We start from the raw sequence: 14,706 nt of genomic DNA, 5'->3' as shown, positions 1-14,706 counted from the left end.
AGTTACTAGGACACCCACCCTATCATTGTACTCCTACGGTCTACGGTGTAGTACGTCGAACACACGAGCACTACTACTCTCCATTGTTGACGACAGCGATCTCCTCCGATCCGGACACGCACCCACTATTGCATTGCAGGCCGTCCGGCCAAGCTAGCCTTTTTGACCTTTAGTCCCGGTTGGAGACAGCAACCGGGACTAAAGGTCCATTTCTAGTCCCGAATGGAGCCTCCAGCCAGGAGTAGACTTTTACTCCCGGTTGGAGGGACCAACCGGGAGTAAAAGTTAACCTTTAGTCCCGGTTGGTAGCTCCAACCGGGACTAAAGGTCCCCTGCAGCAAAAGCCTGCCGCAGTAGCCATTGGGCAGGGACCTTTAGTCCCGGTTGAAGCTACAAACCGGGATTAAATGTCTCTCTAGTCCCAGGCGCGAAAAATACCAGGACTAAAGCCAAATTTCGAGCTGGATCAAAGGTCATTTCTCTACTAGTGAGCCCACCGATCGGTCCATCACATTGCTTTTCAGCTTCGCAGCCACCATGGCAGAATCAGTCTCCAGCACCATCAGAACATCAGGCCACTGCGCAGCAAGGGCGATCCCTTCACAATAGGCAACAGCTTTAGCTTCCTTGGCGTCCCTGCAATAACGGAGCAAGTGCCACGATGCCAATTTTACCTGACCATTATGATACCTGATCACCACGCCCACAGCCGCGGTACCCGAACTGGAGATAAAAGCTCCATCAACGTTAATCGTCACCATACCCTGTGGAGGTGGAACCCATTTTTGCTGGACCTTTCGAGCCACTTCTACTGACCGTCTGCTAGCTCCCCACCAGCGCACATTGTTTCCCCTTACTATCAAGTTGCAAAGTGCTACTGCACAAGAGAGTCCATATATCGTGTCAGAAAAACAACAGAACCCTGCACTGAGATCTTCCGCCCCGAAAGATGTTGCGACTAACAACAACTGAATCTTAAGTTTAGAAGAGGTGTAAAATCGTAACTTCCTGAGTGTCAAAATCTTGCAAATCTGCTTGGAAGTTGCGTCTCCGCGGAACTTCCCCCACGTGGAAATTGCTCCGCTGGCTTCTACTGCCATCGCATCGGTCCTCCTCACTCCCATCCGGTGATCTCACCGGTGGTTCGAGAAGTGGGGACTAGACTCCTTCATAGATCTAGGTTTGTTCCCCTGTTTGTCGTAATGTTTGGTTCTGGTGTCATCGACGAGGTAGTGGCGACAATGGCGCTTTGGAATAAGGTCTCTCCGGCCTCTCCCTACCTCGACGATGTTCGTTATGTCTTCGGCGAAGGGCTAGGTAAAATATTGGTAGTATGGAAATAGGCGGCGGGCTCCTACGCGCTCGACCGAGCATCGGGTGGAACAGAAGAAATTTGGGTAGCCATTGTTGGCCAAACAGGAATTGGTAGTGGAAAGGGGGGATTTGGATAGCTAACAAATCTAGGGATCTAGTAGGTAATCTACTGGAGGTTAGAGCTGGGTTTTTTTTTTGTTTGCCCTTACTACATAGTGGGGATAGATAGCGTTGCTGGAGATGCTCGACCACCATGGCCGAGACTCGAGAGCAGCAGCACGTCTATGGCACTGCACGTGATTCGATAGATCCATATATATATATATATATATATATATATATATATATATATATATATATATATATATATATATATATATATATATATATATATATATATATATAGCGTTGCTGGAGATGCTCGACCACCATGGTCGAGACTCGAGAGCAGCAGCGCGTCTATGGCACTGCACGTGATTCGATAGATCCATATATATATATATATATATATATATATATATATATATATATATATATATATATATATATATATATATATATATATATGAAGAGATTAATTTCGTGGAGAACTCGTTGGCAATGAAACGGCAGCCGAAACATCACGCGGCCCAATGAACGAGCGAGTTTGCGCCTACAGTCTATAGCATGACGGCACGTGATGAATGCTGAGCTTGCTAAAAAAATTAAAAAAAAAGGTGATGTATGCTGAGCAGATAGGCACGTGAACATAGCACATGCATCTCATCATCCACTGGGTTACGGTTGGGAAATGGGCATTCTAGAGAAACGGGACAAGGAAACGATGATAATACATGCTCGGCGCGTGAGGGACGGCGAGATGCAATTTAATGGCCGGCCGGTAATGTGATGATGTGCATGTAATGTGACATGAAGGATTTATTAATGATTTATTACTACTAGTTAACATGCACGTCTAGAAAACATTTATCGTTTTTATTTGCCATTTTCTAGAAAACATACGATCAAATTAGTTTAGAATTGATTTTGGGCTATAATTTTAAGTAGGACATAGAGGTTTTGCATCTAATATTATAATGAAAATACATATAAATCACGTTTCCTAGTGTTCTTTGCTCTAACGGAGTCTTGAACTCCCAAGGGAAGTGATGAGATCAGCTATCCATGGTCCAACATTTTGGTGCTCTAAAAAACCTCAGGCCATTCCTACATTTCCTGCAAGAAAATTTTGTATGTACAATAAATATTTTTATTTCTATTATTATATCTTCGAAACTGAAATAAGATTAAATAAAAGTACTGAATGTACCGGTATCACATCTCTAATACATCTTTAAAGACAATATTTTTGTGCTCTTTCCAATGGGGTCAACATCCTTATTTGTGTTGGCCAAAACCCATGTACTCTTATGAGAAACACCTCTTGACAATGCTACATACAAAAGGCCATGGGAGAAAGCTGGTTCAGGGAGATAAACATCAATATTTGGTATTGTCTGACCTAGGACTTTATTTATTGTCAATGCAAAACTCAATCTTATTGGGAACTACTTTTGCTTAAACTTGAATGGCAATGTAAGGTCTTCAGACGGGGACATGGGAATCCTTGGTATGAATACTCTAGTTCTTGCATGATCTTCGTTAACTATTTCAGCATCAATTGAATTGTTCAGGGGTCCTCTAATGACCAACCTAGTGCCGTTGCAAAGACCGTTGTGAGGATCAAGATTACGTAGTAGGATAACAGGGCAGTCTTTTTTAACCTTAAGCTCACGAGGAGGCAACCCATTAGGTATAATAGAATTTAGAAAATCAAGAGGGTAGTTATTCCTTGTATCATCATTCACTGAGTCAAAACTGTAGAATACCTTCTCATCTCCAGGAAACTTCTCGATCATTATTGCATTCATTGCATCGACATGCTCATTTGTAGTAGAAAGAATCGCACGTTCGCGCATATAATCTGCAGAGGTGCAATTTTTCTTGAGTTTGGGAAACACCTTTTTAGATAAGGTTGTCAATTGGATTGTCTTTTGAACATATTCTATTTGCATTCTTAATGGAATCTTGCCTCCATTCTACGATGATATCATCAGGCAATTGAACATAATTATCACCAAATGTTTTTTCTGTTCTGTTTCAAATTCTTAACAGGTAATCTGCAAACCAATTATCGTTTTTAGCTCGCATGTTTTGGATAAGCCGAAGCCTTCGCACATTGTCCCTGTAAGGAAAATGGACCCTAGTCCAATTTACTATGGATTTTGGTGTTTGATGACCAACACAACTAAATTGGACTAAATAATTTGCAAGTGTTTGTTTTGTAGTTCAATAGGGTGCAAGACGTGACTTGGACGAAGGCAACGTGATGATCCGATGATCAACACCATAAGCAAGACCTTAGAAGCACAAGAGAAGACCCAAGATATCAAGCAAAGTCCAAGCACGAAGATAGGAACTAAGTCGGATGCAAGATCGCGAAGAAAACGAGCTCACAGAGGTGACAAAACGCTGCACAGGACGCTACACTGGACGCTGCACAGGACGCTGCACAGGACGCTGCACCGGACGCCGCACTGGACGCTCCGATCAAGAGGCTCGGCAACAACAGTGTCAGCAGCAGCGACCGGACGCTGCACAGGACGCTGCACCGGACGCTGAGTGCCAGAGTCCGGTCAACATAAGTAAGGTTCTAGAGAGCCATTTTCGTGACCGGACGCGTCCGGTCAGTGCTGACCGAACGCTGGTCAGAGTCCGATCAGTAGCAGAAAAGCAGGATTTCGTCCCCAACGGCTACTTTCTCAGTGGGACTTATAAATAGACCCCCCAACCGACCATTTGAGGAGTGTGGAGCTAAGGAAACATACCAAGGGTGTTGATACACCATTTTAGTGATCTCCACTTGCATAGCGCTTAGTGTTTCTGTCGGGTACCTTAGAACGGGGTACCCCAAGCAAACATCAAATGGGTCGCTGAAATCCCATCTAAAAAATAAAAAATAAAGCTAGAAGGTAAGCCGTGGGCCCCTCACCTGCCACGACCGAGCCCACCAGGTCCTCCTCCTCCTCGCCTCGAGCCTCGAGCAGGAGGTTTCGGCATCCTGACGCAAACTCCGCCTCGCGCGAGGCTCTCCAGGAAAGGCCTCGGCAGGGAATGCCATCTCCGCCTCGTCCGAGGCTCTCCACGGAAGGTCTCGGCAGGGGGTGCATTCTCCGTATCGCGCGAGGCATCTCACGCAAGGCCACGGCAAGGAGCCCGATCTCCGTCTCGCGTGAGGCCTCACTCTCCGTGTCGCTCGAGGCCAGGTCACCCGCAGCCCGTCACCCCCCGCCTCGACCGACCCTCCGGACAACGCGTCATGTCTCATTAATGCTTCAACCACTCCCGTAATCTCAGCCGGACGATGGCTCAACGCCATAGAATGACCGACGGGACCCGAGGTCGCATCAACGCCATACCGACCGGGATAGGGCACGGCGGGGATTACCGGCCACTGTGTCCTAACGTTGTGTCCACGATCAGCGCCATACCGACTGGGACAGGGTACGACGGGGATTACCGGCCACTGTGTCCTAACGCTGTACCCACGATCAGCCGCCCGCTCGTGGCCTCGACACTGTACACCAAGGTCTCGGCTATCTTGGAGTTCGAGCCTACCGAGACCCCTGCACCATAGCGCAGCCTCGGCACCGACCAAGCCTCGGCCTCACGCGCAGTCCGTCCACAGTAGGCTTGCGCGTTCACCACCGCACCCACTTCGAGGCAGTCCTGGGGCTCCCACGATGCACAGGATCTGATGGGACGACCACGCCTCCCCAGTGCTCCAAAGGACGGACCACTTTGATGACCACGCCGCCACAGGAATAGGCTATAGGGCCCGGATGCGCCGCCTCTGTTTACACGACGCCGTATAGTTAGCTCATGTACCGTCCTAGTCCTCCCTTCATGCTATAAAAGGAGAGGACTTGGGCCGTTTTAGGGAGGACGAGGGAGAACACCTTATAACATACACGCACGCGCCCATCCCTGTCGCCTAAGAGCAACGCCTCAAGCGGCCCACACGACACCCTGCCGAGACCTGGGACTAGTTCCCTCTCTCCCTTAGCTTGTAACCCCCTACTACAAGCACTTCGGTGCAAGGAATACAAGATCGACCTCTCAGACTGGACGTAGGGCCTCGATTGCCTGAACCAGTATAAACCTTGTGTCTCTTTGCATCACCATCCAGAATTGGGAGCACGCAGAACAAATTCACTGGTTGGTTGAGGACCCCCCGGTCCGAAACACCGACAGTTGGCGCGCCAGGTAAGGGCCTCTGCGTGTTAGTTTCGTCATCCCAGCAAGTTGCGGATGGCAGACCCTGTATGACCATTGCGTCTCGGCACCGTGGTTTGGTTCGGGAGATTAGAGTTCATGTCTTTAGGGCATGAGTACGACATGGTACTCCTCACTCCCCGAGCCCCACCGTCCGACGAAGAAGTTACGCACCGGCAGCCCAGGCGCAGGCGGCGCCCGGGCGGTCGATCTCGCCGCGCTCGCCAGGCACGACACGAGCAAGGCCACCCCGACGCTACGCGAATCTAGGGCGGCACGCCACCCACCGCCTATATTCTACGGCCAGCTGTTGGCACAGGGTCCCTGGCTGGGGACCTGTCTAGCCTGAGTTTGGATAATGGAAAATCACCGGGGGCACGCGGCGGTGCCCAGACGTCAAGCTCCGCTCCACCACTCCCTGAAGAACCGACCCCGGCGGGGCAGAATCTGGCAACGGCACCATCCCTATACCCCTTTGGGTTGAGAAATGCCGCCGCCTCTTACGCCTACGCTTACATTGCCGCTCACGAGCATCCCTCGGAACGCCGCCAGCGCTTCGCTCTCGACCTAAGCACCCATGCTGACTCCTCGGATGAGGACGAGGCATGGCCCAGAGTGGATTTCTCCAGACTCCACGACCCGAGGGCTTTGCGCCAGTTCTTGGCCGCGAGCGACTACTGCTTTGGCTACTCCGACTCCGACGACGAAGGCACCTACGACCCCACTCGCGAGTGTTTTCACGTCGGGCTCGGGATGCCGAGGGCAGGCGAAGAGGACGAGGCGGCAGGTAGCCATTCCCCGCTTTGCCCAGGTGCGGGCGCCGCCACACCTCCACGCGCCGTCCTACCGGCCGCATGAAATGAGAACGTCGCTCTTACGCGACCTCAGCGCCCAGACCTGGAACAGCTCCGCGAGCTCCAGGCCAAGGTCGAGCAAGACCAACTTCTTCTGCAGCAGCTTCGAGACTCTCTCGAACAGGAACAGCGAGGTCGCGGCGAAGGCGGGGGAGCCCGACGGAGGGCCCGCGATGTGCATCACCGCATCCATGACGACGAAGGGAGTGAGCAACCCCCAGTCTTCAATCACGCTAGCCAGAACGTCGCGACTGCGGCAATGCTGGTCCGCGCAATGCCCGAACCTTCTACCACGGAGGGGCGGTAGGTCCGCGGCGAGCTCCGGGATCTCCTAGAGACCGTCGCGGTTCAGCAGGCCGAGAGTTCCGCCTCCCGACGACACGGGGGCGCCTCAAACCTGCCCATGGCACCGCCTCGGCAGGACAGGGAAGCCCCGGCTCGTCCCGAGCCTGACCGAGCGCCGATAGCCCACAGGGTCCCCACGCTTCTGGACCGCCCTGGCAATCGATGCGAGGTACAGGGAGACCATGAGGTGGTCAGCAGGCGACGACGCCACGACGACGAGGGGCCCGCTAGGGGCTACCACCCACACCGAGGTGGTCGCTACGATAGCGGGGAGGACCGCAGCCCTTCCCCTGAACCGCCAGGCCCCCGGGTCTTCAGCAGGGCCATCCGCGCTGCTCTTTTCCCCGCCCAATTCTGGCAACCAACCAATCTCACGAAGTATAGCGGCGAGACCAACCCTGAACTCTGGCTTGCCGATTACCGCCTAGCCTGCCAGCTAGGTGGCGCGGATGATGACCTGCTCATCATCCGCAACCTCCCCTTGCTCTTGTCAGACTCAGCGCGAGCCTGGCTCGAGCACCTTCCTCCCTCGCAAATCCACGACTAGCGCGACTTGGTTAGGGTCTTCGTCGGGAACTTCCAGGGCACGTACGTACGCCCTGGGAACTCCTGGGATCTTAAGAGCTGTCGCCAGAAGCCGGACGAGTCTCTCTGAGACTTCATCTGGCGCTTCTCCAAACAGTGCACTGAGTTGCCCAGCGTTGGCGACTCGGAGATCGTCCAGGCTTTCCTCTCCGGCACCACTTGTCGAGACTTGGTTCGAGAGTTAGGCCGGAACGTGCCGCGCTCTGCAGCTGCGCTCCTTGACATCGCCACTAGCTTCGCCTCGGGTGAAGAGGCTATTGGAGCCATCTTCCCCAACACCAACACCAAGGGTAAGCGGAGGGACGAGGCCCTCGAGGCTTCAGCCTCCCGCCTCCCCAAGAGAAAGAAAAAGGGGCGCCTGGGGAAGCAGGAGGTCCTGGAGGCTGATCTGGTCGCGGCCGCAGAACGCAAGAACCCCCGAGGCTTCAAAGGCCCTAGGCCCTTTGATGACATGCTCAAGAAACCCTGCCCGTACCACCAGGGCCCGGTCAAGCATGCTCTCGAGGATTGCACCATGCTGCGGTGTTACTACGCCAGGCTCGGGCTCCCCGACGACGACGCCAAGCAGAAGGGCGCCGGCGGCCGGGACGAAGACAAGGACGACGGGTTCCCCGAGGTACGCAACGCCTTCATGATCTTCGGTGGGCCCTCGACATGCCTTACGGCGCGGCAGCGCAAGAGGGAACGCCGAGAAGTCTTCTCGGTCAAGGTGGCCACCCCCCAGTACCTCGACTGGTCTCGAGAGGCGATCACCTTCGATCGAGATGACCATCCTGACCATGTTCCGAATCCCGGGCAGTACCCACTGGTTGTCGACCCCATCATCGGCAACACCCGACTCTCCAAGGTGTTGATGGACGGAGGCAGCGGCCTCAACATCCTCTACGCCAACACCCTGGAGCTCTTGGAGATCGACCGGTCGAGGCTCCGAGGCGACGTCGCACCCTTCCACGGCATCGTGCCAGGGAAGCGCACGCGACCCCTCGGGCGCATCGACCTTCCCGTCTGCTTCGGCACCCCCTCCAACTACCGCAAGGAAGTCCTTACCTTCGAGGTGGTCGGGTTTGGTGGAGCCTACCACGCCATCCTGGGGCGGCCATGCTACGCCAAGTTCATGGCAGTCCCCAACTATACCTACCTCAAGCTCAAGATGCCAGGCCCCAGCGGTATCATCACGATTGAGTCCACGTACGAACATGCATACGACTGCGACGTCGAGTGCATCGAGTACGCCGAGGCTCTTAAGGAGGCCGAGACCCTCATCGCCCACCTCGACCAACTCAGCGGCGAGGCACCCGACTCCAAGCGTCGCGTGGGGGCGTTCGAGTCCGCCAAGGCCATCAAACTCATCCCGGTCGACCCCACCTGCCCCGACGACCGAGCGCTAAGGATCAGCGCCACCCTCGACATCAAATAGGAAGCCGTGCTCATCGACTTTCTCCGTGCGAACGCCGACATATTCGTATGGAGTCCCTCGGACATGCCGGGCATACCAAGGGAGGTCGCCGAGCACGCCCTAGACATCCGGGCCGGATCTAGACCTACGAGGCAACGCCTGCGCCGCTTTGACGAGGAAAAGCGTAGGGCCATCGGTGAGGAGATACAGAAACTCTTAGCGACCGGGTTTATCAAGGAAGTGTCCCACCCAGAGTGGTTGGCTAACCCCGTGTTAGTCAAGAAGAAAAATGGGAAATGGAGGATGTGTGTAGACTACACCGGTTTGAACAAAGCCTGTCCAAAGGTCCCCTTCCCATTACCTCGAATCGATCAAATCGTTGATTCCACTGCAGGGTGCGAGACCCTGTCTTTCCTTGATGCGTACTCTGGTTACCATCAAATCAAGATGAAAGAGTCCGACCAGCTCACGACTTCTTTCATCACCCCATTCGGCATGTACTGCTACGTGACGATGCCCTTTGGCCTCAGAAACGCAGGCGCCACGTACCAGCGGTGCATGACCCAGGTCTTTGGCGACAACATTGGGCGGACCATCGAGGCCTACATAGACGACATCGTAGTCAAGACCAGAAAGGCCGAGGGTCTCGTCGATGACTTGAGGATAACCTTCAAATGCCTTAGAGAGAAGGGCATCAAGCTCAATCCCGAGAAGTGTGTGTTCGGGGTCCCCCGAGGCATGCTCTTGGGATTCATAGTCTCGGAACGCGGCATTGAAGCTAACCCAGAGAAGGTCTCAGCCATAACCGGCATGGGACCAATCAGAGACCTCAAGGGAGTACAGAGGGTCATGGGATGCCTTGCGGCCCTGAGCCGCTTCATCTCGCGCCTCGGCGAAAAAGGTTTGCCTCTGTACCGACTCTTGAGAAAATCCGAGCGTTTTTCTTGGACCCCCGAGGCCGAAGAAGCCCTCGATAGACTCAAAACACTGCTCACGAATCCTCCCGTCCTCATACCCTCGGCCATGGACGAGGCCCTCTTACTCTACGTCGCCGCAACGACCCAAGTGGTCAGCGCTGCCGTAGTGGTAGAGAGGCAAGAAGAAGGGCATACTCTGCCCACCCAACGACCTGTTTATTTCATCAGCGAGGTGCTCTCCGAGACCAAAGCACGCGACCCCCACATCCAGACGCTGGTCTACGCCATGGTCCTGGCCCGTCGCAAACTGCGTCACTACTTCGAGTCGCACCCAGTGACTGTGGTATCATCTTTCCCCCTGGGCGAGATAGTTCACATCCGGGAGGCCTCGGGTAGGATAGCCAAGTGGGCTGTCGAGCTTATGTGGGAAACCTTGACCTTTGCGCCTCGAAAGGCGATCAAGTCTCAGGTCTTGGCCGATTTCGTGGCTGAATGGATAGATACCCACCTGCCACCTGCCCAAATTCAGACAGAGTGCTGGACCCTGTACTTCGACGGATCCCTGATGAAGACCGGGGCAGGTGCGGGTCTACTCCTCATTTCGCCCCTCGGAGTACACATGCGCTACATGGTACGGCTCCACTTCGCCGCCTCCAACAACGTGGCCGAATACGAGGCCCTCATCAGCGGCTTACAAGTCGCCATCGAACTTGGGGCGCGGCGCCTCGACGTCCGAGGCGACTCGCAGCTCGTCATAGATCAAGTGATGGAGTCAAACTGCCTCGACCCCAAAATGGAGGCTTACTGCAAGTTAGTACGACGCCTAGAAGACAGGTTCGACGGTCTCGAGCTAAATCACGTCGCGCGGAAGTACAACGAGGCCGTCGACGAGCTGGCAAAGATGGCCTCGGCTTGGGCCCCGGTCCCTCCGAACGTCTTCGCTAGAGACCTCCACAAACCATCCATTGGCTACACCTCGGCAACAGAGGAGGGTCCACCTGTGGAACCCACGGCAAAGCTCGACGCTCCCTCTACTGCCGAGACCCCGTCGACCGAGCCCGAGGTCATGGAAGTCAATGCCGAGCCTCCGCAGACTGATCAGGACGTGGATTGGCGAGTCCCGTTCCTCGATTGGCTCGATCGGGGGGAGCTTCCTGACGACAGAACCGAGGCACGACGGCTTGCGCGCCGAGCCAAGACCTATGCCCTCTACAATGACGAATTGTACAGGCGAAGTCCCTCAGGTGTCCTCCAACGGTGTATCAGTACCGAGGCAGGCCAAGCCCTGCTTTGGGACTTACACGCAGGCACTTGCGGGCACCATGCGACGCCTCGGACGCTCGTAGGGAACGCTTTCCGCCAAGGATTCTACTGGCCGACGGCGGTCGCCGACGCTACCAAGCTAGTATGCTCCTGCGAGGGATGCCAGTACTACGCTCGGCAGACACATCTCCCGGCCCTGGCCTTGCAAACCATCCCCATCACATGGTCGTTCGCCGTATGGGGGCTCGACATGGTTGGGCCTCTGCAAAAGGCCCCCGGGGGCTACACCCATCTATTGGTATCAATCGATAAGTTCTCCAAATGGAACGAGGCTCGTCCAATCAATCGAATCAAATCCGAGCAGGCGGTGCTGTTCTTCACTGACATTATCCACAGGTTTGGGGTCCCCAACACCATCATTACCGACAACGGGACACAGTTCACCGGTAAAAAGTTCCTGACGTTTTGCGACAACCACCACATCTATGTGGCCTGGTCGGCCGTAGGACACCCAAGGACCAACGGCCAAGTAGAGCGCGCCAACGGCATGATCCTACAAGGCCTCAAGCCATGGATTCACAACTGGTTGAAAAAGTTTGGCAAGAAGTGGCTCGCCGAACTCCCGTCGGTCATCTGGAGCTTGAGGAACACTCCAAGCCGAGCCACGGGGTTCACGCCTTTCTTCCTAGTCTATGGGGCCGAGGCCATCCTCCCCACCGACTTGGAATATGGTTCCCCGAGACTGCAAGCCTATAACGAACAAAGTAACCGCACCACCCGAGAGGACGCCCTTGATCAGCTGGAGGAAGCCCGAGATGTTGCACTACTACACTCGGCCAAATACCAGCAGAGCCTGCGGCGCTATCAGGCCCGACGCGTCCGAGGCCGAGACTTGTGCCGTTGCAAAGACCGTTGTGAGGATCAAGATTACGTAGTAGGATAACAGGGCAGTCTTTTTTAACCTTAAGCTCACGAGGAGGCAACCCATTAGGTATAATAGAATTTAGAAAATCAAGAGGGTAGTTATTCCTTGTATCATCATTCACTGAGTCAAAACTGTAGAATACCTTCTCATCTCCAGGAAACTTCTCGATCATTATTGCATTCATTGCATCGACATGCTCATTTGTAGTAGAAAGAATCGCACGTTCGCGCATATAATCTGCAGAGGTGCAATTTTTCTTGAGTTTGGGAAACACCTTTTTAGATAAGGTTGTCAATTGGATTGTCTTTTGAACATATTCTATTTGCATTCTTAATGGAATCTTGCCTCCATTCTACGATGATATCATCAGGCAATTGAACATAATTATCACCAAATGTTTTTTCTGTTCTGTTTCAAATTCTTAACAGGTAATCTGCAAACCAATTATCGTTTTAGCTCGCATGTTTTGGATAAGCCGAAGCCTTCGCACATTGTCCCTGTAAGGAAAATGGACCCTAGTCCAATTTACTATGGATTTTGGTGTTTGATGACCAACACAACTAAATTGGACTAAATAATTTGCAAGTGTTTGTTTTGTAGTTCAATAGGGTGCAAGACGTGACTTGGACGAAGGCAACGTGATGATCCGATGATCAACACCATAAGCAAGACCTTAGAAGCACAAGAGAAGACCCAAGATATCAAGCAAAGTCCAAGCACGAAGATAGGAACTAAGTCGGATGCAAGATCGCGAAGAAAACGAGCTCACAGAGGTGACAAAACGCTGCACAGGACGCTACACTGGACGCTGCACAGGACGCTGCACAGGACGCTGCACCGGACGCCGCACTGGACGCTCCGATCAAGAGGCTCGGCAACAACAGTGTCAGCAGCAGCGACCGGACGCTGCACAGGACGCTGCACCGGACGCTGAGTGCCAGAGTCCGGTCAACATAAGTAAGGTTCTAGAGAGCCATTTTCGTGACCGGACGCGTCCGGTCAGTGCTGACCGAACGCTGGTCAGAGTCCGATCAGTAGCAGAAAAGCAGGATTTCGTCCCCAACGGCTACTTTCTCAGTGGGACTTATAAATAGACCCCCCAACCGACCATTTGAGGAGTGTGGAGCTAAGGAAACATACCAAGGGTGTTGATACACCATTTTAGTGATCTCCACTTGCATAGCGCTTAGTGTTTCTGTCGGGTACCTTAGAACGGGGTACCCCAAGCAAACATCAAATGGGTCGCTGAAAGTCCCATCTAAAAAATAAAAAATAAAGCTAGAAGGTAAGCCGTGGGCCCCTCACCTGCCACGACCGAGCCCACCAGGTCCTCCTCCTCCTCGCCTCGAGCCTCGAGCAGGAGGTTTCGGCATCCTGACGCAAACTCCGCCTCGCGCGAGGCTCTCCAGGAAAGGCCTCGGCAGGGAATGCCATCTCCGCCTCGTCCGAGGCTCTCCACGGAAGGTCTCGGCAGGGGGTGCATTCTCCGTATCGCGCGAGGCATCTCACGCAAGGCCACGGCAAGGAGCCCGATCTCCGTCTCGCGTGAGGCCTCACTCTCCGTGTCGCTCGAGGCCAGGTCACCCGCAGCCCGTCACCCCCCGCCTCGACCGACCCTCCGGACAACGCGTCATGTCTCATTAATGCTTCAACCACTCCCGTAATCTCAGCCGGACGATGGCTCAACGCCATAGAATGACCGACGGGACCCGAGGTCGCATCAACGCCATACCGACCGGGATAGGGCACGGCGGGGATTACCGGCCACTGTGTCCTAACGTTGTGTCCACGATCAGCGCCATACCGACTGGGACAGGGTACGACGGGGATTACCGGCCACTGTGTCCTAACGCTGTACCCACGATCAGCCGCCCGCTCGTGGCCTCGACACTGTACACCAAGGTCTCGGCTATCTTGGAGTTCGAGCCTACCGAGACCCCTGCACCATAGCGCAGCCTCGGCACCGACCAAGCCTCGGCCTCACGCGCAGTCCGTCCACAGTAGGCTTGCGCGTTCACCACCGCACCCACTTCGAGGCAGTCCTGGGGCTCCCACGATGCACAGGATCTGATGGGACGACCACGCCTCCCCAGTGCTCCAAAGGACGGACCACTTTGATGACCACGCCGCCACAGGAATAGGCTATAGGGCCCGGATGCGCCGCCTCTGTTTACACGACGCCGTATAGTTAGCTCATGTACCGTCCTAGTCCTCCCTTCATGCTATAAAAGGAGAGGACTTGGGCCGTTTTAGGGAGGACGAGGGAGAACACCTTATAACATACACGCACGCGCCCATCCCTGTCGCCTAAGAGCAACGCCTCAAGCGGCCCACACGACACCCTGCCGAGACCTGGGACTAGTTCCCTCTCTCCCTTAGCTTGTAACCCCCTACTACAAGCACTTCGGTGCAAGGAATACAAGATCGACCTCTCAGACTGGACGTAGGGCCTCGATTGCCTGAACCAGTATAAACCTTGTGTCTCTTTGCATCACCATCCAGAATTGGGAGCACGCAGAACAAATTCACTGGTTGGTTGAGGACCCCCCGGTCCGAAACACCGACAGTTGGCGCGCCAGGTAAGGGCCTCTGCGTGTTAGTTTCGTCATCCCAGCAAGTTGCGGATGGCAGACCCTGTACGACCATTGCGTCTCGGCACCGTGGTTTGGTTCGGGAGATTAGAGTTCATGTCTTTAGGGCATGAGTACGACATGGTACTCCTCACTCCCGAGCCCCACCGTCCGACGAAGAAGTTACGCACCGGCAGCCCAGGCGCAGGCGGCGCCCGGGCGG

General features: G+C 54.2%; 1 protein-coding gene across 1 annotated transcript in view; it reads right to left on the bottom strand.

Moving 5' to 3' along the window:
• Positions 1-473: 473 nt before the first annotated feature.
• Positions 474-14,706, bottom strand: part of LOC136515437 (uncharacterized) — a 56,690-nt gene continuing 42,457 nt past the window's right edge. Inside the window, exons 3-5 of the mRNA XM_066509019.1 lie at positions 11,833-12,150; positions 817-877; positions 474-723 (exon numbers count right to left, since the gene is read on the bottom strand). Coding sequence (XP_066365116.1) covers positions 474-723; positions 817-877; positions 11,833-12,150 — 629 coding nt within the window. The remainder of the gene's footprint in view (positions 724-816; positions 878-11,832; positions 12,151-14,706) is intronic.

This window comes from Miscanthus floridulus, chromosome 17, assembly GCF_019320115.1.
Source record: "Miscanthus floridulus cultivar M001 chromosome 17, ASM1932011v1, whole genome shotgun sequence".
Lineage (NCBI taxonomy): Eukaryota > Viridiplantae > Streptophyta > Magnoliopsida > Poales > Poaceae > Miscanthus > Miscanthus floridulus.
This window is presented reverse-complemented; position numbering and strand designations above follow the sequence as displayed.